Here is a 22976-nt window from a genome sequence, read left to right on the forward strand (position 1 = left end):
TAGCAAGGCCTTACCGGACTCCATATCATTGTTTTATTGCATACAGGAAAGAGTCATATTGATAAGTAAGCATGTTATACTTTAACTTTCCCTATACCAACATAGACAACAGCTCATTATATGGCATACTGTACCTGACCCAAGACAACTTATTAAAGATGTGCATCCCTAAAGAACTTCTTACTTTCCTGTAAGCACATACTGTAGGTTTATTTGACTAACTGCTACATGTGGAAACCTTCAAGCATGTTTTTTTTTTTTTAAATGATGCCACACAGGCCTCTGAGGAATGTTCTGATAAGGGCCAGAGCAGCTGGTGCTGTCTCATCTATATCAAAGAGCAAACACAGCCTGACTAAAAACTTCTAAGACTGTTTTAAATTGTTTGGCAACATTACAAGTAAATTGAATATTCCTATTTTTTGCAATCACATATATATATTCTTTTTTTTTTTAAATTAGTAAAATAATGTAAATATGAATCACTTTAAAGTATATAATAATAATAGCAATAATAAACTCTTAAAAAAAAATGTGTATTGTAAGTGTTTGGTGAACATGTTTTTAAAGCGTTGATCATTGTAGCCAATCACAGACACAACTGTTGAGCACGTGAACACAGTGGCCAATCAGAGGAGTTTAAGTTAGCCAGAATCCACTCAACAGCGCTCAAAAATGCTAAGGGGAAATGCTGGTATCGTCACATCTTTAAAATTTCAGACATGAAATTCAGACATGTTACATGAATATGATGATTTATGTAAGTCACAGCCTCATATTTCTGTTTGTGCCCAGCTCAACCTGTAAAGCAGGCGACAGTGAAGCAGAGAAGGACAGCTTGTCTGCCAGTGGGCAGGCAGCTTCAGAATGTGATCGGCACGTTTACAAGAGTGTCCTGGAGGGCGGCGACATCCCACTGCAGGGCCTGAGAGCGTTAAACAAGCGCCATCCCAGCACTTCTTCTAAAGGTAGGCTTCCAGTCTGTTTTTATGTAAGTTGATTGAGAATCAAGTGTAATTCAGGTTTGAAATGATTTTGATTTAAGGAATTATAATCGATATATGATTAAAATCATACTACATTATTGTAAAGCCGATCCATTTGTTGCCCGTTGAGCCTTCTTCATTGGCATTTTCCACATTCCTTCCTTCACAATACCACACAAATAACACAGCTCATTTGTCTTTCTGTGTTTCGTTAATGCTGGCCATTTTTCACAGTTGACACATAACAGATGTCCGGTTTGACCTTTAGTCATTCACACGATGCCGGTCTGTTAGACAGAATGGGCACATGAGGTTTGGCTCAGTTGGGTGTCCAACTGCTTTAGAAGTGGGCCATGGTGTGGACAGTGAGAAAAGGGGGTGGACGTAGAGATTAATAGGGGGATCTGATGGTAGACACTCACCCTGCAGAGGAGATAAACATGCAGCATGTTCAGGGGTGGTCAGGTATGAGGGGGTCAGCTGTCAGAGTGAGGTCATGAATGGAATGCGAGCACATTTGACCCAGAGGATGGGCCGCTTGGGTCGGCAGGGGGGAGGAAAGCGGAACACACGAGGGCTGAAGATGACAACTGTATCCGTTAATAGTTAACTTGAGCCACATGTTTAGACAGAGGCTTTGTTGACCACTGTGTGAAGATCTTTTTTTAACTATTGTTTCTGTCTGCTTTGAATTTCTAAGACAACATGTTTTGCATACAGAACATACAATGCAGTGTATCTTGTTGTAACTTCATAAAGTTGTTTCTGAAAGGATAATCGAGTAAGTCCTCATTACTATCTGTACAATGATCCTGCTGTATTTTTGGCAATATACTGTGAATATCTATTAAGATTCTGCCTGTAATTCCTGTGGATAACAGCTGGTAACTTCACAGCACACAAGAGGTTTCTTTGGTGAGAAATCCCAAGACTTATGGAGCACTCAAGTAGTGTTTTCATAAGTTTATGACCACAGTGGGAGTAAGTGCCTGTCTTTAAGTGGTTTGGTGGAGTCTGTGATAGGTCAAAGAGAAAAGCGTATTGGCACATTTGGATAAACCTTCACAATAGGAAACAAATTATGCATTTGGTTGGACCAAAGTAAAGTGAATAATAATTTTTAGATGCACCGTCTTTCGGTGCATATGTCTCTTTAAAACAGTTTTTAAACATAAGAGTTACTGAGCAGGTCACATGAATTATCATGGGAGTCACATGCATGTTGGAGGAGACGTTCCAATTGGCAGTTTAGTGGTATTTAGATTTATTGTCAACTGTAAGCTAAAGGTAGTTCAAACTGAATTAGAAACTCTGCTTACACAGGAGAGTGTATTTTGGTTTTGTTTTGCAGTTTGCTAGAAGTAAAATCTCTAGTTGTTATATGATTTATTAATGACTTTATCAGTCTCATAGACTTATATTTGTTTAAAAAAATGAACCATTGAATACTGATAGATTTGAATCTAAATAAGCACAATAAAATATTTCAAATATACTCTTCTTTTATGTGCTGTTCTTTTTAGTATAAGTAGTTTATTTTGCTTCCATATTTCTGCTTCTTAGCAGTTTAGTGTTTATTTTTCATTTGATTATTTTATGTTTTACCTTATATATATATACCTTTCTTACTCCAAAGTGCAAACCCTGGCCAGCAGCCGATTTCATTGGCCAACTCCATCATGCAGTCACCTGTCAAGTTCAGACTTCATGGATTCAGTTCAGAGTTCAGTAATGCTGCTGTCTATCAGAATGTACTATCACCGCCATACTATGGTTAAAAGTAGGGTGGAGTGTTAAGGGGTGGATAGTATTTGTTACAAAGTTGTGAAGGCACTGTGATTGACATGACCAATGAAATCTTTAGAATCGGCTTCGGGGTGAGGTTTGCACTTAAAGGGTTAGTTCACCCAAAAATGAAATTACTCACCCTCATGTCGTTCCACACCTGTAAGACATTTGTTTATCTTCAGAACACAAATTAAGATATTTTTGATAAAATCCAATGGCTCAGTGAGGCCTGCATTGCCAGCAAGATAACATTTTCAAATGCCCAGAAATCAGCTAAAGACGTATTTAAAACAGTTCATGTGACTACAGTGGTTCAACCTTAATGTTATGAAGCGACGAGAATACATTTTGTGCGGCAAAAAAACAAAATAACGACTTTATTCAACAATATTTAATGATGGGCGATTTCAAAACACCGCTTCATGAAGCTTTGAAGCTTAACGAATCTTTTGTTTCGAATCAGTGATTCGGAGCGTGTGTCAAACTGCCAAAGTCACGCTCTGTGGTGAACCATTGAAATTTTGAAACACTTATTATTTAACGAAGCCTCGTTTACCATAATCATGTGACTTTGGCAGTTTGATACACGCTCCGAACCACTGATTCGAAAAAGATTCGTAAAGCTTAGAAGCTTCATGAAGTGGTGTTTTGAAATCACCCATCACTAAATATTGTTGAAAAAAGTTGTTACTTTGTTTCTTTGGTACACAAAAAGTATTCTCGTTGCTTCGTAACATTAAGGTTGAACCATTGTAGTCACATGAACTGTTTTAAATACGTCTTTAACAGCTTTCTGGGCATCTGGAAGTGTTAATTATCTTGCTGCAATGGAGGCCTCACTGATTTTATCAAAAATATTTTAATTTGTGTTCTGAAGATGAACAAAGGTCTTAAGGGTGTGGAACGACATGAGGGTGAGTAATTCATGACAGAATTTTTGGGTGAGCTATCCCTTTAACTGGTTTGGGATAAAAAAATACAATGTATTGCTCTCAAGATTTACACAGTTAAACTCAAGAGTTGAACCTGCTTGAATGCTCTAGATAAAATGGACTGACAAAATTGAGTTGAAATATTTATTTAGCAATTAATGTAACATTTCTTGTTGCTTTGTAATCTAATGCACTGTTTGTTCTGTTACCCTGCATGCCTGCCAGTGGATTATAAAGGTGGGAATGGCTGTATGATTTCACCCTGCTCTTCTGTAAATACTCACTCAGTTCTTGCCACTAATGCACTAGCTTCTCAATATAAGACTAAAAAGTCCTTGTCCGCCGCCAAAGCCTGCATCCCTCAAATCCTTCCCTCCAAGTTTAAGCCCAAGCTATCACCCTCTACCGATGAGAGCCTGGAAAGACGGACCGAGCCTACACAACAGCGGCCCAAAGCACACAGCTGTGAGGATCTGCATCCGAAGGTCTGTGGCTCACAAAATGGAGATACGCAGGATGCCGATCACAGGTTAAATTCAGCTTGCATGGGTAATGGTTCACCTGAGAGCAGGAACCTTCATAAAAATGGACCTGTTATGGGATCTGTGAGGAGCACAGCTGAGTTCTCTGCCCTCTATCGAAACATGCACAAAATTCAGAGGCCGAGCTCCTTGGGCTCTAGCCCCCACGGTAGTGTCCGCTGCCTGGCTTCCTTTTTTGAGAAACCGGGGGACGACATTACCCTGGAGAGGACTGAGATCATCCCCCGGGATTCTGTTACTTTTCGGGTGATGGAGTTTGAGCGTATCATTCAGCGTTCGAACTGCGCGCCCACTCGCTCCGCCTCGATGCCCATTCTCCCTAGTAACCCAAGCCCTTCCCACAGCCCTGTGCCGACCTGCTTTCTCCAGTCTGCTCTGTCAGCTGAGACTCTAGTCATACCAGAGCCCGCACATACTGAGGACTGTCCAACCATGAATACAGAGGCCCAAACACCCAACGAGGAAGCTTCTGTGTCAGACGAGTGCCTGAACACCTCAAGAAAATTGGAAAACGAGGGCAAATCGGAGGAGAAAAACAGTTGCATTCATGATGCTGCCAAAGAGACGCCCTCCAGCAGTACCTCAGAACCCACAGGTCACCATCACCATGATCACTTCCCCTTCCACACCAAACAAAGCAAGTGTAAAGGCACCTGCCCCGCTTCCTACACACGTTTCACCACAATCCTCAGGCACGAGCGGCAACAGGCCAACACCCTGCAGGAGAAGAGGTGTGCTCCCCCAAGAAACTTGCTTCTGATGGGACCAGCCCCTTTCTCCTTACGGAGGTCGCTACACAGTCAACAGGCCAAAAAGACTAGCACTCTTTCCGCCATGAAGCCCATGGCCGGAGACCTCTTCTCGGCCAGGCCAAAGCCTGTGATTCCTCAACGGCTGTCCTCTTTGGAAGTGCTGGAGAGGCTCAGTAACGGAGAGAGCTCTCCCTGTGAGGGGTGCAACTCGGATGACCTCATGGATGTGGAGGGCTCAGAAGCCAGTAAAGATCACTCTGAAGGTGGCTATATTGAGAGTGTCATGAGTGTCAGATTGTCCACACTCATGTTCGGGCATGACTATGTCTGTGATCACTCATCTTCCTCCAGCCTTTCTCTCTCCTGTCTGCTCTTCTGTCATCACCGAGTGACTTTACTTTTTCCATTTCTTAAGTGTGCACTGTGTGGCCGATTTTGTGTGATTTGTAACTAGATTGGCATATTTCTGTTGTGTTGTGTTTAAGTGTGTTATGTTACTTTTTTATTCTCAGACTTCTACTTCAGCCATTTAGTATTATTTTTTTCATTGCCTTTGTAATACATTGTCCAGAATTAGCCACAAACTATGACCAGACATAAATATAAACAGCAGATCAAAGAGTAAAGTCTTGGTAAAAAGTACAGTACCACCCTATAGAGTGCAACAGTGACTGACCCTTCAAAGCATTCTTTAATAAAGTATAAGCATTTTTTTATTTGTTTATGTTTTTAATGTTTAATTTGAAGCAAAATGTAAACAAAACAACAAAGGTACTGTACTTAAAGGGATAGTTCATCCAAAAAATGAAAATTATGTCATCACCCTCAAGTTGTTCCAAACCTGTATAAATTTAGTTGTTCTGCTGAACACAAAGGAAGATATTTTGAAGAAAGTTTTGCTTTGGGGTACCACTGACTTCCATAGTAGGAAAAAATAAAATACTATGGAAGTCAATGGTGCCCCAGAACTGTTCAATTTCGGACATTCTTCAAAATATCTTCCTTTGTGTTCAACAGAACAAAGAAATTCGTACAGGTTTGGAACTACCTGAGGGTGAGTAAATGATGACAGAATTTTCATTTTTGGGTGAACTATCCCTTTAAGTTGCTTTGTGAGGGAATGATGTACGCATTCCATGAAACACTGATATTTACGTAATTGAATCATAAACAGTGGTATATAATCAAATATATATTTATAAAATTACATATATAAGAAGTTTATTAAAAATATTTCAAATTTAAAAGGATGGTTCACTCAAAAATGTCATGTCGTTCCTTACCTTTATGACTTATTTCTTCTGTGGAGCATAAAAGAAGATGTTTTTCAGTATTGTGGTAATGTCTATACAATGGAAGTCAGTGGTCACTACAACTTTGGTTACCAACACTTTTCAAAATATTGTCTTTTTTGTTCCACTCAAGAAAGAAAGTCATACAGGTTTGGAATGACATGAGCGTGAGAAAATATGAAAGAAGTTTGATTTTTTTGGTGACTATACATTTAATGTTCTATGTATAGTGTTACTTTTGTAATATGACTGTTGCAATCTATTCTGTGGATCCCAGCCAGATTCCATTAATCCATTATCGAGTAGTACTACATACCCGCAGTTCTGTTTTCATCCTACCACAGAATAATGATAAGAGCTGGAAACTGAGAGGAATTTTGGTGCAGGATTTGGTCAGCTTGAGAAAATATTTCAGACCTCACAAGTTATTCTTGAGCAGATGCATTTTGTACATTAAACAGACATTTAACATTGTTTCATGCACATAAAACTTGCATCATACTGCAAAGCCTTTCACAGATTTGACCTGAAATTAGACAAATTCCATAGAAAAGTGTAAACCTAACATGAATCGGTTTTCACTTCAAGGTTCAGGACCAGTGCATTCAAATGGCTATTATGGTTTTTTTTGTGTGTGTGTTTTGTTTATTATTTTGCATTTGTCACTTAATTTTCTATTTTCATATCTACATTATTCATATTATACTAGACAATTTTGAAAGGAATGTCAGAATGTTGTGTATTTTTACTATACTTTGTCAAGTTTTGATGCATGCAACTTTTTATTTTGTTTGACCATGGCTTATGCTTATCCTGCAGATCTCAAAATACTTGCTTTATGCATAAACTATTGTAATGTTAAACTGTAAGATGTGTAAGCCATTGTATGTTCATGTAATTTTATTTATATTGTTTATTTATCATCTTTTGGTGTATTTGTGATCTTTCCAGAATGTCTATATCATCCCCATTGACATGCTCTATAAATGGATATTTCAAAGATATGAAGTGTTGTGCAATGCTTGAACCAAGACTGACTTGAATCATTGCACTTGTTCTTACTCTTATGTAATTTTGGCAACAGAAAGTGAATCCTGTGTTTTTTCAAACAGACTCCGAATCCTCACATCCATTAAGCCAGGGAGACCATGGAGAGAACACAGACGAGGCTGTCCGGAAACGCTATGGAGATAAAGAGGTGCCATGTTTGTTTTGACATTTTCTTCACACTGCAAACAAATCATTTTCTTAATTGCTATGTTTATGTACAACATATAAACATCCTTAAAACAAGATAACTTTACTTGAGAAGGAAAAATATGACTTGTTTTCAGAGAGTATATCTTGAATTAAGTTTAATTTTCTGCCACACTGACATTTTTTAAGCATATATCTAACATAAAATTATTGAGATTTTTATAAAACAATAAAAAAATTAAAATATGTAATTCATAATATATTTTATGAAAACAAGGCTCATTATTTTACACAATTTTTGTAAATTTATCTTGTTTTAAGAGTGTTTAGATATTTTTACTGGCAAAGTAAGATAAAAATAAATGTGTGTGTATGTATATATATATATATATATATATATATATATATACACACACACACATATAATATAATATAATTTAATATAATGATCTGATAATTAAGTAATTTTCAGATATATGGTGGATTTTAAAGCATGTTTTATGAAGACTTATTTTGCTGCTGTACAATGTGGTAAATTTGTAATAGTCAATTAAAAGCCTGTTTCTTTGTAAAGAAAATTCTGGAAGAGCAGAGACGGTTAAAGCGAGAACAGGAAGAGGCAGATACAGCTGCTCGGAGACACGCTGGGCTGGTTGTGACTCATCAGCAGTTCATTACGAATGATCGCTTTGGCGACCTGCTGGTTATTAATGAGAAAGAGAAGAGAAAAACCATAGAGGTGACATATTTTCTCTCTTGTTATGCTTCAAATGATCTTGTTTGATGCTAACTGTCTTTTTATGAGTTGAAGAGAGCTGCTGTGATATAGTGGATTCAGTACTGTGAAAATGATGCTAATGGCCTCCTTTTGTCTGCAGAGAACTCCTGCTCTGGCACGATTTGACTTCAGAGCAGAAAGTTTAAAGTAAGTGTCTCATAATTCAGTTTTTAAGGATGCCAAATCATCATGTGTTTGTAAATACCAGAATGTCTCTGACATGTAAATGAATGGTTCTACATTATACAAATCTTGCCACATTTTGTTTCCCCTTTATCAGGGAACTACCATTTCAAAAGGGAGATATTGTATACATCTACCGGCAAGTTGATCAGAACTGGTTTGAGGGAGAGCATCATGGGAGAGTTGGAATATTTCCACGCAGCTACGTTGAGGTACATACTTTTTATCCTTTAGTATTGCTTTTTTTTTTGTATGTAAAAGAGTTTTCTGGTGTGCAGTAACACGTCTTACTTCTGTTATGCTGCTTTTCCAGCTCTTGCCGCCAACAGAAAAGGCTCAGCCCCAAAAAAGTGCTCCAGTCCAGGTGTTGGAATATGGAGAGGCTATTGCTCGATTTAATTTCACTGGTGACACTGCTGTTGAAATGTCTTTCAGAAAGGTAATTCACACTGTTTCAGCAATTTAGTGAAGCTTACTGTTTAGTCCAGCGATTACCACTGTTGATATCCGAACAAGATATAGAGAAATTAGTATTACTGTATGTTTTTATTTTAGAAATATGGAACGGAAATATGGAGTAGTCATTCAGTGTCCAGCAGCCTATTTTATTTAATTATGAGCTGAATTTAAAGCCAAACGTGATGAAACAAGCCAGGTAGAAAGCGTTTAGAAAGGGAAAATAAAAAAATGAAGAAAATTAAGTTTTAAGGAAAACTTCGGCTAGTTGAATAAAAATATGCTAAAGACTGCAGTGAATATAACTCATCAACAAGATGATTATAGATGCATGTGGATTCACATATGTATGGAAGAGGATTAGGGTCAAGCAATAATAAAAAAATAAAACCATCTCGAGATTAAAGTTGTTAAATTTCGAGAAAAAAGTCATTAAATTACGAGAACAAACTCGTTAAATTTCGAGAAAAATTCGAGATAAAATGTTGAGAATAAAGTAATTAAATTACGTGAATAAACTCATTAAATTACGAGGAAAAAAGTCGTTAAATTACGAGAACAAATTCGTTAAATTACGAGAATAAATTCGTTAATTTAATGACTTTATTCTCAACATTTTATCTCGACTTTTTTCTCGAAATTTAACGACATTTTTCTCATAATTTAACTAATTTGTTCTCGTAATTTAACGACTTTTTTCTCGTAATTTAATGACTTTATTCTCAACATTTTATCTCAACATTTTATCTCGACTTTTTTCTCGTAATTTAACGAGTTTATTCTCAACATTTTATCTCAACTTTTTTCTCGAAATTTAACAAGTTTTTTTCTCGTAAGTTAACGAGTTTATTCTCAACATTTTATCTCGACTTTTTTCTCGAAATTTAACGAGTTTTTTTCTCGTAATTTAATGAGTTTATTCTCAACATTTTATCTTGACTTTTTCTCGAAATTTAACGAGTTTTTTCTCGAAATTTAACAACTTTAATCTCGAGATAGTTTTATTTTTTATTATTGCTTGGCCCTAATCCTTTTCCATACATATACTTTGCTTTGCAGATTTTGTTGCATGTAAATTAATAATATGAGATTATGAATGTCAGAAAATGAAAAAAAAAATCTTATTTTTATAAATAAATATATGCATGTGTTTGTTGTCTGTTATGACTGCAGGAGTTAATTAATTCTTTTGTCTGCCTGTAGGGGGAGCGAATTCTTTTTTCGAGAAAAAAGTCATTAAATTACGAGAACAAACTCGTTAAATTTCGAGAAAAATTCGAGATAAAATGTTGAGAATAAAGTAATTAAATTACGTGAATAAACTCATTAAATTACGAGGAAAAAAGTCGTTAAATTACGAGAACAAATTCGTTAAATTACGAGAATAAATTCGTTAATTTAATGACTTTATTCTCAACATTTTATCTCGACTTTTTTCTCGAAATTTAACGACATTTTTCTCATAATTTAACGAATTTGTTCTCGTAATTTAACGACTTTTTTCTCGTAATTTAATGACTTTATTCTCAACATTTTATCTCAACATTTTATCTCGACTTTTTTCTCGTAATTTAACGAGTTTATTCTCAACATTTTATCTCGACTTTTTTCTCGAAATTTAACGAGTTTTTTTCTCGTAATTTAATGAGTTTATTCTCAACATTTTATCTTGACTTTTTCTCGAAATTTAACGAGTTTTTTCTCGAAATTTAACAACTTTAATCTCGAGATAGTTTTATTTTTTATTATTGCTTGGCCCTAATCCTTTTCCATACATATACTTTGCTTTGCAGATTTTGTTGCATGTAAATTAATAATATGAGATTATGAATGTCAGAAAATGAAAAAAAAAATCTTATTTTTATAAATAAATATATGCATGTGTTTGTTGTCTGTTATGACTGCAGGAGTTAATTAATTCTTTTGTCTGCCTGTAGGGGGAGCGAATAACACTAATTCGCAGAGTAGATGAGAACTGGTATGAAGGCAAAATTTCTGGCACTAACCGGCAGGGCATCTTCCCGGTCACCTATATAGAGGTGCACAAGAGACCCAGAGTGAAGAATGGAGTGGACTACCCTGATCCCCCTATCAGCCAATCACCTCATCGGAGCACTAATGCCTCTCCACAGGTAAAGACCTGACAAAATCCATGGTCCTTGGATCATTTTTATTTATCTTATATGAATTGCATTCATTTTCCCATTTATTTTTTATTTATTGATTATCTCATACAGTTGTTTTCACCATTTCACATCTACCTTTCCCCCTTCCTCTTTATTGTTTCCTCATTCATTCCTCCTGACACCTGGCCTTGCCCTTCAAAAAGCCCATTCGTAATCGGCTCACCACCTCCCCTCTCCCTCTCCCCCGGTCTCCCCGCCGCTCAATCTCTCCCGAGGTCCATGCAATCTCCAACGAGTGGATTTCTCTCACTGTGGGCGGAGTCAGCAGCAGCCCCCCAGCCGCACCCACTCCGCCCCTCCCCCCTCTGCCAAGCACTTCATACCGCTTAGGCGAATATCTGCCCCCTTCCATGTCAGCCAGTCCTGTGCCTCCCATCAGCGGCAGCCCCTACTGCATCTCCCCCATGGCTTCTCCCTCCTCGTCTCCTTTACCCCCACCCTATCCACCCCGCCCCTGCTCGGCCACCCCGTTCCTCACCTTCACTCCACCTCAAGGCGAGGACTTCCTTCTTTCTCCACCATCTCCCCGCCTCTCCCGCAGCCTGAGTCCCTGTGGGGGTGCTGGGCTTGAGGGTTGGCTTACTAGGGGCAACAGGCTGGATCAAGAGTTTCAGGAAGGGGATGGGGCTGAAATAGACAGGGCTGGAAGCCTTCGCAAGGCTCCTTACAGCAGGAACAATAGCCCAGCAGAGGTATCTTCTGCATGGTGTGGTGTGTTTGTTTAAGGTGCCCATCATAAGGTGACTAAGCTCAAGGGAGATCACCGTTTCCACTGGCACGAGTTGTAGATCTAACAGGCTGCAATAGCGAACAATATCTGACCCATCTGGTTATGCTATTGAGTTATTAAATTCTATCACACTTTTGAGGCTTTCACGCTGTTAAGAGAAACACAGTTGAAAAGCAACAGCTGCATGAACCTAACATGATTAGCATGAAGCTTGGATAAATATTTTTTTTCTGTTGTCTATTGTGAAATTATGCATGTCTGATACAAATCTAGAGATAACAGTGCGTATACCGACTTGATTACCATGTCAAACTCAAATGGCACGTCGAAATGAAATAAAATTTAAGAGAAATGTAAAAATAATGGATTTATTAAGACAATGCAATATGCTAATTTAGAAACAAAAAATTGTAATTAAATAAAAAAGAAGGTAAATTTTAGTTTAATTGTGCATCCTGAACCAAACATAAATTCTGTAATAAATCCTGCTACAACAGCCTTCACACCTTGCCAAAGTACACTTAGAAGGATGCATTGCTGTTGACTGTAGACCAGTGAAAGGATATATTCATTGATAATAAAATAAATAATACTTTGACTTTTAAAGCCACTTTCTATAATGATTTATTAGGAGGCTTTTCTTAGCGAATATTGATGTATGTGATTAATTGTGATTTACTTGATTAAACATATGTAATTAATCAAACTAAAAATATTGATTGGCAAACCTACTTTATTTTAGTAGTATTTGGTTAATTCTTTGTAACTATTTGAAGAATTCCAGTATTTTATCTGTGTTCAAATGAAAATATGTTAGCTTATAAAAAGTTATGTTTAAAGTACCGTTCAAAAGTTTGGGGTCGGTAAGTTTTTATTTTATTATTTATTTTATTATTTTAATTTGAGCAAGGACACATTAAATTGATCAAAAGTGACAAAAAACTTTATACAAAAGATTTCTCTTTCAAATCAATTGAAATCAATCTTTTATTTTCTATTCAACAAATCCTAAATAAAAATGTGTCATGGATTGTATCACGATCAGCACAGCTGTTTTTAACATTGCTAATAATAGTAATAAATATTTCTTAAGCACCAAATCCGCACAGAATAATTGCTGAAGGATCATGTGACAGTGAAGACTATAGTAATGATGCTGAATATGAACATGTCAATAGCCATCATAGGAATACATTACTTTTGAAAATATTTATTTTGAATTGAAGCCATGACTGGAGTATCTTATTGCTTTTATAAAACGGTTACCACACAATACAAATATTAAAGCCAAAAATATGTATCAATGCAACTTTCATGAAATAAACTTTCACTAAAAGCTTTCCTTCCACCGGAAAAAATAGTCCCTGACCATGAACAGCAACAGAAGTTACATTATTACGCCATTAGATGGCGGGAAAGACTGTCTTTATGAGTGTGTCAGTCAGTAGTGAAGACTTTTACATTGAAAAGACTGAATTGTTGTGAACACGGAACAAGACGCAACTGACAAATGCTTTGACTAGCGCTGTCAGTCACGGGAAAACCCCTTAACTGTTAAAAGGACAAGATAATACATTTAAACAGATTTTTTATTATGAACATAGGACTGACTGAAGGAAAATGCTAAATCTGAATGTTGTGTAGTGATACACAGAACCGCTGGGTGAAGCGGTCATAGCCCTGTTTTATCGTGAATAAAACACAGCTATTGACCAATTAGAATCAAGGACAGGAACTAACTGTTTTATAATATACAGTAAAACATTTTTCAACAAATAAATGCAGCACAAGACACTTCTTTTAAAAACAAACAAAAAAAAAACTTAACAAACCCCAACTTTTGAATGCTAGTGTATAAGCTATATATTTAAAATTATAAGCTATGCTAAAGACTATAGTGTGAAGGAGCATCCCAGCATGATTTGACACTGTTTTAATGATTGTTTGAAGTTTTATAGGAAATGTGTTGACTGCTACTAACTCACAGTCTTATTCCAGTTCATTATGTGTTTGATGTAATGTAAGGTTGTACTGGCGTCCTCTGCACAGAGGAAAAAATAAATGAACTGATCATATGCTAACCGTACTGTTGTTTGTGCATACTTATTTCAAACTTGAACCCAGACCTCAGGGATGTACATGAACGTGTTTTAAAAAGAGGCAGATGATTTCATTCATGTTCTTTTTTTTCCACAGCCATTAAGAAATGATGTAGAATATTACGGGCGATCTTCAAGAAGTCCTGTCATGCTGTTTGACATCCAAGACAACAACATGAATGCCAATTCATTCACGGTAAATTAATTTTCGTGACATTATAATTACTCTTAGATGCGCATAGTGCTGCATACTTCTTTCTTGATGTCATTTGTATCGATTATGAATGGTGAATATGAGCAGTTTCATATTCTGTACTGACTGGCCCTTATCAGGCACATCACAGTCAATCATTAGGCTCATCTCAATGTTTTATTTTATGTGATATCTAATCCTGAAACTCACCCACATAATGCATGACATCTCTGTGCCCTGCAAGTAAGCCTGTCCTATATGATTGTGGCATATGTTTCACTCCTTCCACATGCACTCACTCTGTTGTCTCACTCTTCCATGCTTATCCTCTGGACACTACCATCCCTTCCGGCTTTCCTGGTATTAATGGACATTCCCTCCTTTCTGCCCTGTTACTGTCTCCTCTAACCACACTGCCCCTTCCTCAAACTCAATTTTCCATCTGAATGACTGACCCTACCTCCTGGTTTGTGGCCACCTCGTGTGCCGACCCTCTTCCACCAATAGGAGGCAGTGTGTAATGAGATCATGAATATTGCAGAGACCTCAGTGAGGTACTGCAGCACTTTGTCACGCCCTATAGACTCCGCCCACCGACTCCTGCCTCCTCCCAGTAAACACTCTCTCATCATTTCCCAGCAACCCCTGTCCCAGAGCAGCAGTCCTGAGCCTGGACGCATGAGCTGTGGGATGTAAGTATGATGTACCTCGGTGTATTTCTGTGTAGATGTGCTTTTCACTGACCGGCACCTTCAAAAAATTGCAGGACATACCATTCATAACAGCACTATGAAACCACATTTACAGATACATAACACTGAGTTTTGAATGATGGTAAATGTTAAATATTATAGTCTTCAAAGTATTTGTTGATAATGATATTAAAATTTATAAAACGGTTAGGTCCTGTCCTTGATTCTGATTGGTCAATAGCTGTGTTTTATTCACGATAAAACAGGGCCGCTTCACTCAGCGGTTCTGTGTATCACTACACAACACCCTTAGCAACCACTCTTAGCGATGTAAACTGTTCTCAATTGATATTGTTCATTGAAGCTTACTGTATTATGTAGAAGAGTATTGTGAGAAAGAGAGTGAGAGAGCGAATTTACTACCTGCATTCAGATTTAGCATTTTCCTTCAGGTCAGTTCTATGTTCATAATAAAAAATCTGTTTAAATGTCCGATGTATTATCTTGTCCTTTTAACAGTTAAGGGGTTTTCCCATGACTGACAGCACTAGTCAAAGCATTTGTCAGTTGCTTCTTGTTCCGTGTTCACAACAATTCAGTCTTTTCAATGTAAAAGTCTTTGCTACTGACTGACACACTCATAAAGACAGTCTTTGCCGCCATCTAATGGCGTAATAATGTAACTTCTGTTGCTGTTCACGGTCAGGGACTATTTTTTTCTGGTGGAAGGAAGGCTTTTAGTGAAAGTTTACTTCATGAAAGTTGCATTGATACATATTTTTTGGCTTTAATATTTGTATTGTGTTGTAACCATTTTATAAAAGCAATAAGGTACTCGAGGCTAGTGCTGTATCGTGAATAAGTCACGGCTGAAGGGGTTGCAGGCACTCTGCTTCATGTCGTGCCTAACAACGCCCTTCAGCCGTGATTTATTCATATTGCTTACGTATATTTTTTTCTACAATCTTGAAAGTAAACAATTCTCTCAAATAATTGTATTATGCTCAACAAGGCTGCATTTTTTTGATTAAAATACAGTAACATTGTGAAAAATTACAATTTAATACATTTTTTACAAGTTAAAATAATGGTTTTCTATTTTAATATATTTTAAATGTAATTTATTCCTGTGATGGTAAAGCTGAATTTTCAGCAGCCATTACTCCACTCTTCAGGATATTTTGATGAATGGAATAATCAGCATCTATTTGAAATATAAATCTTTGGTAGCATTATTTCATGTCACTTTTGATCAATTTAATGCAGCCTTGCTTAATAAAAAAATGACTTATTACAGTTTTTATATACTGAAACATATATAATTGAGTGCAGTGCTTTAAATTTAAGCCCATTAACTTTATTTCTATTTAAACTGAACTGAAAGACATTTTTACATTTAGTCAATACAGTGTTATTTGTGCAGTGGCTTCCTCTTCCATGTGTAATCATGTTTTGTGTTCTGCTGTAGATTTCAGGCTCTGTACAATTATATGCCTCAGAATGACGACGAGCTGGAGCTACAGGAAGGAGACTTGGTCAATGTCATGGAGAAATGTGATGATGGCTGGTTTGTGGGTATGTGTCATTGATCAATGTATTGATTCTCCATAAAGTCACCTCTCTCATACTTAGACTCCATATATACAAAACTACAGCGCTACTAAATTAGGCTATTCTCAACTTACAGAGCTTTGTTGTTCTGGAGTTTTCCTTTTATTTATATCCAGACTCTTATGTATTGTTTTCTCTGTGCAGGTACATCTAAGAGGACGAAACAGTTCGGAACGTTCCCGGGAAATTATGTAAAAGCTGTTAATTTGTGACATGATACAGTTATGAAGAGATTCTAGCACTATGCTTAAGCAGCCTGACCTGTTTGGGACACTCTACCTGTTGACATCAAATGAAGACTTTTCCTCCCCTCCAAAATTTGCTCTTTCCGAGATGAATGTCCAGGTATGTGATCAGTAAGGTGTGCGGCATGTCAGCGAAGAACATGCAGTTCAACTGTACTACAGTGGCAGCATTTATTGAATCACTGAAGGAACAATGAAGGTCTTTACCAGTTTTTTTCACATTGTTTTTGCTTTTTGAAAATGCTCAGATTCAGCTAAAAGCCATTAATATAAAATATCAGACTGGGAAAAGGTGTTTAAGTTTACAGCTGCGAATTGTACTTTAGTACAGCGCAAAATACTTTAACTTCATCACATACCTGACATTACTGAAAAACATGAAATTCTACAATTTATTTTTGCTATGGACTTTCAGTGTGGCCGTAAGAGACGACAGTTTATTGAAAGCACCAGAAGGTGTCTGTGTTAAGGGTTACAGGTCTGAGAAACTGTGAAAGGATCCTAGAAGTTAGGTTTAGCCATTTTAAAAAGTGTTTATATTACCATTTACACTCCCATTACATTTAAAAATGAAATTCTGATTTATGGAATACTCTTATAAAGAGTATGATTTCAGTTTCTATTTCAATGAGACAGCAACATTAGTATTTGCAAAGCCATTTGTAGACATCAAAATGATGTAAATGTTGAGGTTAGTGTTAGTCTTGTTAGGGAGGATAACTTCACAGCACTTACTGTACTCTCAGATTTTTTACATTTTACAATAAGCTTTGTTAAAGGGATAGTTCACCCAAAAATGAAAATTCTGTCATCATTTACTTACCCTGTATGAGTTTCTTTCTTCTGCTGAACACAAAAGAAGATATTTTAAAGAATGAAGGTAATCAAACAGTTGACGGTAGTCATTGACTTCCATAGTAGGAAAAGCACTAAAATACTATGGAAGGGTGAGTAAATGATGAGAAAATGTTCATTTTTGGGTGAACTATCCCTTTAACATTAGTTAATGCATTAGTTAACATGAACTAACTATGAGCAATATATTTTTTCAGTATTTATTAATGTTCTTTGTTTGTTCATGTTAATTAACATTGCATTAACTAATGTTAACTTTTGATTTTAATAATGCATTAGTAGTTAATGTAGAAATGAACATTAACTAAGGTTAATAAGTTCGGCTGAAGTATTGTTTATCGTTTCATTTGTTAACTAATGTTAACAAATGAAACCTTATTGAAAAGTGTTAACTAAAGATTTACGATTGAGTGACCAACTCAAGAAACCAGTTCTAACAAGCTTTTTAATTGGTGGCGAAAAATATTCAAGCTTTGTTTGAGCGCTATGTAACATAGTGAGGTGAAGGGCTACAGCTAAACCCCACTAAACATATTTTGATGCTTTGACTCAAAATGTACTATTTATTTGCTTTGAGTGATGCATATTTTTCTCTTTCAGTCATCCATTTTTGAACTGGTTGTTCTGAAGAGTGTATTATGAGTCTGAGGCGCACTATTTACCGACATTACCATGATAACATCTTAACCCAGGTACCATTTGACAGTGACATTTATGTAGTGTTATGACTGGTAATATGGTTGCGTGTTAGGAATCGATGATCCGTATATATAAGATCGCCGTACCTCATTTTCAAAGTGCCATTCACAGTAGAGGATGCTACATGTGGACCGTTGTGTTCATTTCATTCGGTAGTCTCCTTTGATTAGCTTGTGGTCTTCCTTAACTGAATGTAGTTCACATCTGCTCTAGGTTGTAGACTACCTTTTGCTTCCATTTAAGAAGTAGAACGGCAAATTTGAAATTTTTCTTCTGATGAAAAGTAAGTGTTTTTGAATCTCCCCTTTAGTTTTATATACGGTCCATTCCATATAATGCCAGAGAACGTGCTGCTAGAGAGCATGAGGGTCGTCGCTTTGTCCGAGACTCTTTACGCATACCAGCCTTCCGTCCTGTTCAAAACAAGAATTAGGAAAAGAACATTTGGACAGTAATTAAAGATATCTAGATGACATATTTTTCATTTTTTTAAACCAGTGGCTGTTGCTAAAACTTTTTGTGAAGAAGTAATCGCGTAGAAGATCGACAAGGAATTAAAGTAGATGCGATCTCTATATTGAATATGAACTTGAAAAGATGTGTTTTGGCCTTTTGAACCGTTATGAGATAGCGTAGCATATCTGAATGTAGTGCTCTGAGAAACTTTTATCTTGGATGTAAACAAAGTTGAAATTCACAGTTTTCCTATTCTGTCAGAGTTGTAAATATGTAAAGTATAAATGAATGAAAGTGATTGAAGTTACAGCAACCTCTATAAATATTACAGTTTATATTAAATGAAGAATATTAGGAAAGCACAGAGATTTGCGTAACACAGGCCGTCTCATATGAATGAACGAGTGATTCTGACACTGTGTTGGGATTGAAATGCCTTTCTGTCTCATGGCTTCATTGAACTGTGCCTCATTTTATTATTATTATTATTATTTTGCCTTGAGGTAAACATGGATGTTTAAAGAGTACCGTTTTGGCCCGAGTGTGTCATACGAGACAATTACTGAGTTGTCGGTTAATTACCGCAATCACATGAGTTAGTGAAGAGTGTGAGATGACACCTGAGATGTTTAATTATTACTTTGTGGTCTGTATGCAGAGGCGAAATTTTGCATTTTTTGTTTGTTTTTGTTTATTTGCAGTGCTGTTACAATTACAATGAATTTAAAACACTATTTACTGCTGTGATTGCCTCATTATGCAATATTTAATAAACTATATTACATCTTTTGACTGATCCTGTTTGTTTATTGTCATGATGTGCACTGCCTGTGCAAATGCCACCTGTTGCTCATTTGATGGACACTAGTATTTATTGATGAAACAATAGAGAGAAATTAAAGCTTAATCCCTATATCTTCTCATCAGTTCAAAACAACATCGGTAACACTTTAAAATAAGGTTTCATTAGTTATGCATTAACAAAGATGAGTAAATACTGTAAAAAATGTATTGCTAATTTGTTGTTAATGTTAGTTAATAAAACAACTGTTCATTGTTAGTTCTACACTAATAATATTAACTGATACAACTTTTGATTTTAATAATGCATTAGTAGGCTATAAGTTAAAATTAAAGGGTTAGTTCACCCAAAAATGAAAATTCTGTCATTTATTACTTACCCTCATGCTGTTCCACACCCGTAAGACCTTCGTTAATCTTCAGAACACAAATTAAGATATTTTAGTTGAAATCCGATAGCTCCGTGAGGCCTTCATAGCCAGCAATGACATTTCCTCTCTCAAGATCCATAAATGTACTAAAAACATATTTAAATCGGTTCATGTGAGTAGAGTGGCTCAATATTAATATTATAAACCGACGAGAATATTTTTGGTGCGCCGAAAAAAACAAAAAAATGACTTATTTAGTGATGGCCGATTTCAAAACACTGCTTCAGGAAGCATAGGATCATAAATGAATCAGTGTGTCGAATCTGCTGTTCGGAGCGCCAAAGTCACGTGATTTCAGCAGTTTGGGTAAGTAATAAATGACAGAATTTTCATTTAAATTGTTTTGAATCCTAAATATTCAATGTAGATGTCTAAACCCGCTGTATAAATATGCAAAACCCAACTTGCCCACCTCATTTTATTCATTTATTGCAATACCACGTAGTACCACTAAGGGGCAGCACAGATAAGGGAGTAGCTTCCTCCTGAGTCAAAATGCACAAAACAACCTCATCTAAATACCTGTCATATAGTGAAAACATTCTAATGAACAGCAAACAGACATTTCGATCTAATAGAAACACAACAACACCATCAAAAAACAATAATAGGCCTACATTACCAATAACACAATACAGTGCAAATTGATTCAAATAAAGCATAAACACGAGGGATGTTTGATAGCCCACTCTAAAAGCACCTGCAGTCTGAGATGTTTGCAATTAACGTATACTTGAAAAATAAATTGAGATGAGGGGAAAAACAATCACTAGGATGCTGATTATGTGACACTGAAACACTAGCACTAATTTTCCCAAACCACAGGGGGTAAATTTGGTTTGTTTAATTTAGCCATTTAACGGCAATTGTGTTTCTTTTGTTGGTTAACAAAAAGATATTGTTGAAACAGTAGGAGGCAACCTGTATAAACCTATATTTATGTTGTATGTGTATGTTACTGTTACTAAATTAACTAGATTTGGTGACTTTTTTTGCAATTCTAAATTTAACACATAGCCTAGAGAAAGACAGAGGAGTTGTTGAAAAAGACAAGATTATTTTTGAGTTGTGTTTTATTCCCTATGCATATTCAAGCATTTTATTAAAAACATAAAAATAAATAATGTAATAAAAAGTATAAAATCTATTTTTACACAGAGCTTAATCAAGTCTCAAGTTAGAGTATGTCTCGGCATCTTGGAAAAATGTTGACTTGTTAAGTTTTAACAAGGAATCCCAAATAATGACCTACTTCAGCTCTGCTGGAGTCAGAATTGTTCATTTAAACCTCAGAGGAGTTGCTCTCTGCATAATGTTTATCTTTTTCAGTTGAGGAAGCACACTTTTGTTTTATGGCACTGGGTAGATGTTGTAACGTCGGCTCTCCACACTTTGTGCGATGCTTTGATCTAACAGCGCTGCGCTGATCAAATACAGTGAATGCAGCCAGGCTAATAATCTTTACTTAATTATTTATTTTTTTCTTTTGTAGTCTGAATGATTGATCAAACATGTCAAAATGTTAATTGCTGTAGAGGTGCTGCACTCAGCGGGGGTTTGGGAATCACTATGGAATAATCGGCTCCCTTTAAGCTAAAAGAAGGAGAGAAACTTTTGTCTTTTTATAGAGACGGAAAACTCTGTTCCTGAGATTTCACCATGCCTTTGCTCTGTTGCTCTCTGGGTTTTTACTGTTTTATAATGCATAAGACCTACAGTAATATATAAGTTTTTAATTGTTAAAAGTATGCAAATTTCTACTCTGTACAGCATTTGTATAGTATTTGTCTTTATATATATATATATAGTAGACAGCCAGAGCTTCATTTGAAAACTAAATAAATGAATGAGAAGAGGGCAACTAAGGAGACGCTAACTAGGAGCAGTTGCAAAAACTTTTCTAATTTTATTACTCATGCATCAATTCCCATGGCTGGAATAATTTAACAGCGCTCCTTCATTTCCATTTCATAATATTGTCACTACTTTATTCACAAACAAAAGAGAAGCAAACTAAAATTAAAGGATATTTCTTACAAATCAGTGCATGGGAACATTGTGATCTTTTTAAAAGAAACATAAATATAATCTTTTTATCTTCAAGATCCACCAATTACCCTGCACATAAAAACCTCAAATGAAGCAACTGAAGACATGAAAGACACAGCATCTTTAATAAAGCAAAATCAACACCAAATACAGCTATGTTGGGGTTAATGCATTACACTGTAAAAAATGACCGTGATTTTAACAGTAAAAGACTGTAAAAATGCTGCGGTGAAAAACTGTCAATTGGTTTACAGAAAGTTTCCGTACTATATACGGTGAATAACTGTAATAGATCTAACGGTACATTTAATGTAATTTTACGGTAAAATACCGTTAAATTCACAGTTTTTGGAAGTGAAAAATAGCAATTCATTGTAAAATTTACAGTGAAAAACCATAAATTGACATTCCCACAATTCCCTGCGTGACACTTCACATTTGATATATTTTCGTTGAAATAACTCTGTTTCTTCTTAGTTTTTCTCATTTTTTTCTAATCAGTTATGTACATTAGGGTTTTATGTTACATCTAATGTTGTTAAATTAATGTTTATTGCATTTTTAAAATGTAATGCATGTTACCATGATGGTGTTTAGTGTGTGTGTGAATGACACTGTGTGCACCTTCTATATATTAGTATTGTTCTCCTCAGCTTGTGATGAACTTTGATTCATCATGTGACTCTTATCGCCACTGTGTTTGGTGACTGTCAGTGTATTATAAAGGTACATTACAGATATTAGTACTTCATTAAGTTGGTAAATTAACATTATATCAGTTAATGAAATACGTTATTTTACCGTAAATTTTACTGGGATTTTTTTTTACAGTGTGTAACAATGATGTTAATATTACTGAAATCCAATGTTAAATATACATATTTAAAATGTAAAATTCACATGTAACTCCGTAAGTATGTTTACGGTTTGATGTCATTTTTACAGTATTGTTCTGGTAACCACAGCTGCCGGTATTTTTCCGTAGAAACAACAGGATTTTTTTTACAGTGTACAAGTAACGTG

At 35.9% G+C, this 22976-nt stretch overlaps 1 protein-coding gene across 8 annotated transcripts in view; it reads left to right on the forward strand.

Annotated features, from left to right (window-relative positions):
- LOC125276857 (sorbin and SH3 domain-containing protein 1) overlaps positions 1–17364 on the forward strand; it is a 54719-nt gene extending 37355 nt beyond the window's left edge. For 3 of the 8 annotated variants that reach the window (XM_048204770.1, XM_048204772.1, XM_048204771.1), the window contains 13 exons: positions 796–968; positions 3932–5263; positions 7405–7490; positions 8064–8228; positions 8368–8414; positions 8548–8662; positions 8764–8889; positions 10844–11038; positions 11236–11784; positions 14019–14117; positions 14622–14806; positions 16275–16381; positions 16562–17364. In XM_048204770.1, coding sequence (XP_048060727.1) covers positions 796–968; positions 3932–5263; positions 7405–7490; positions 8064–8228; positions 8368–8414; positions 8548–8662; positions 8764–8889; positions 10844–11038; positions 11236–11784; positions 14019–14117; positions 14622–14806; positions 16275–16381; positions 16562–16629 — 3247 coding nt within the window. In that variant the 3' untranslated portion in view covers positions 16630–17364. The remainder of the gene's footprint in view (positions 1–795; positions 969–3931; positions 5264–7404; positions 7491–8063; positions 8229–8367; positions 8415–8547; positions 8663–8763; positions 8890–10843; positions 11039–11235; positions 11785–14018; positions 14118–14621; positions 14807–16274; positions 16382–16561) is intronic. The other 5 variants (XR_007186769.1, XM_048204773.1, XM_048204774.1 and 2 more) reach the window with 5 other exon arrangements.
- The last annotated feature ends 5612 nt before the right edge of the window (positions 17365–22976 follow it).

This window comes from Megalobrama amblycephala, linkage group LG10 (assembly GCF_018812025.1).
Source record: "Megalobrama amblycephala isolate DHTTF-2021 linkage group LG10, ASM1881202v1, whole genome shotgun sequence".
Taxonomy (NCBI): Eukaryota; Metazoa; Chordata; class Actinopteri; order Cypriniformes; family Xenocyprididae; genus Megalobrama; species Megalobrama amblycephala.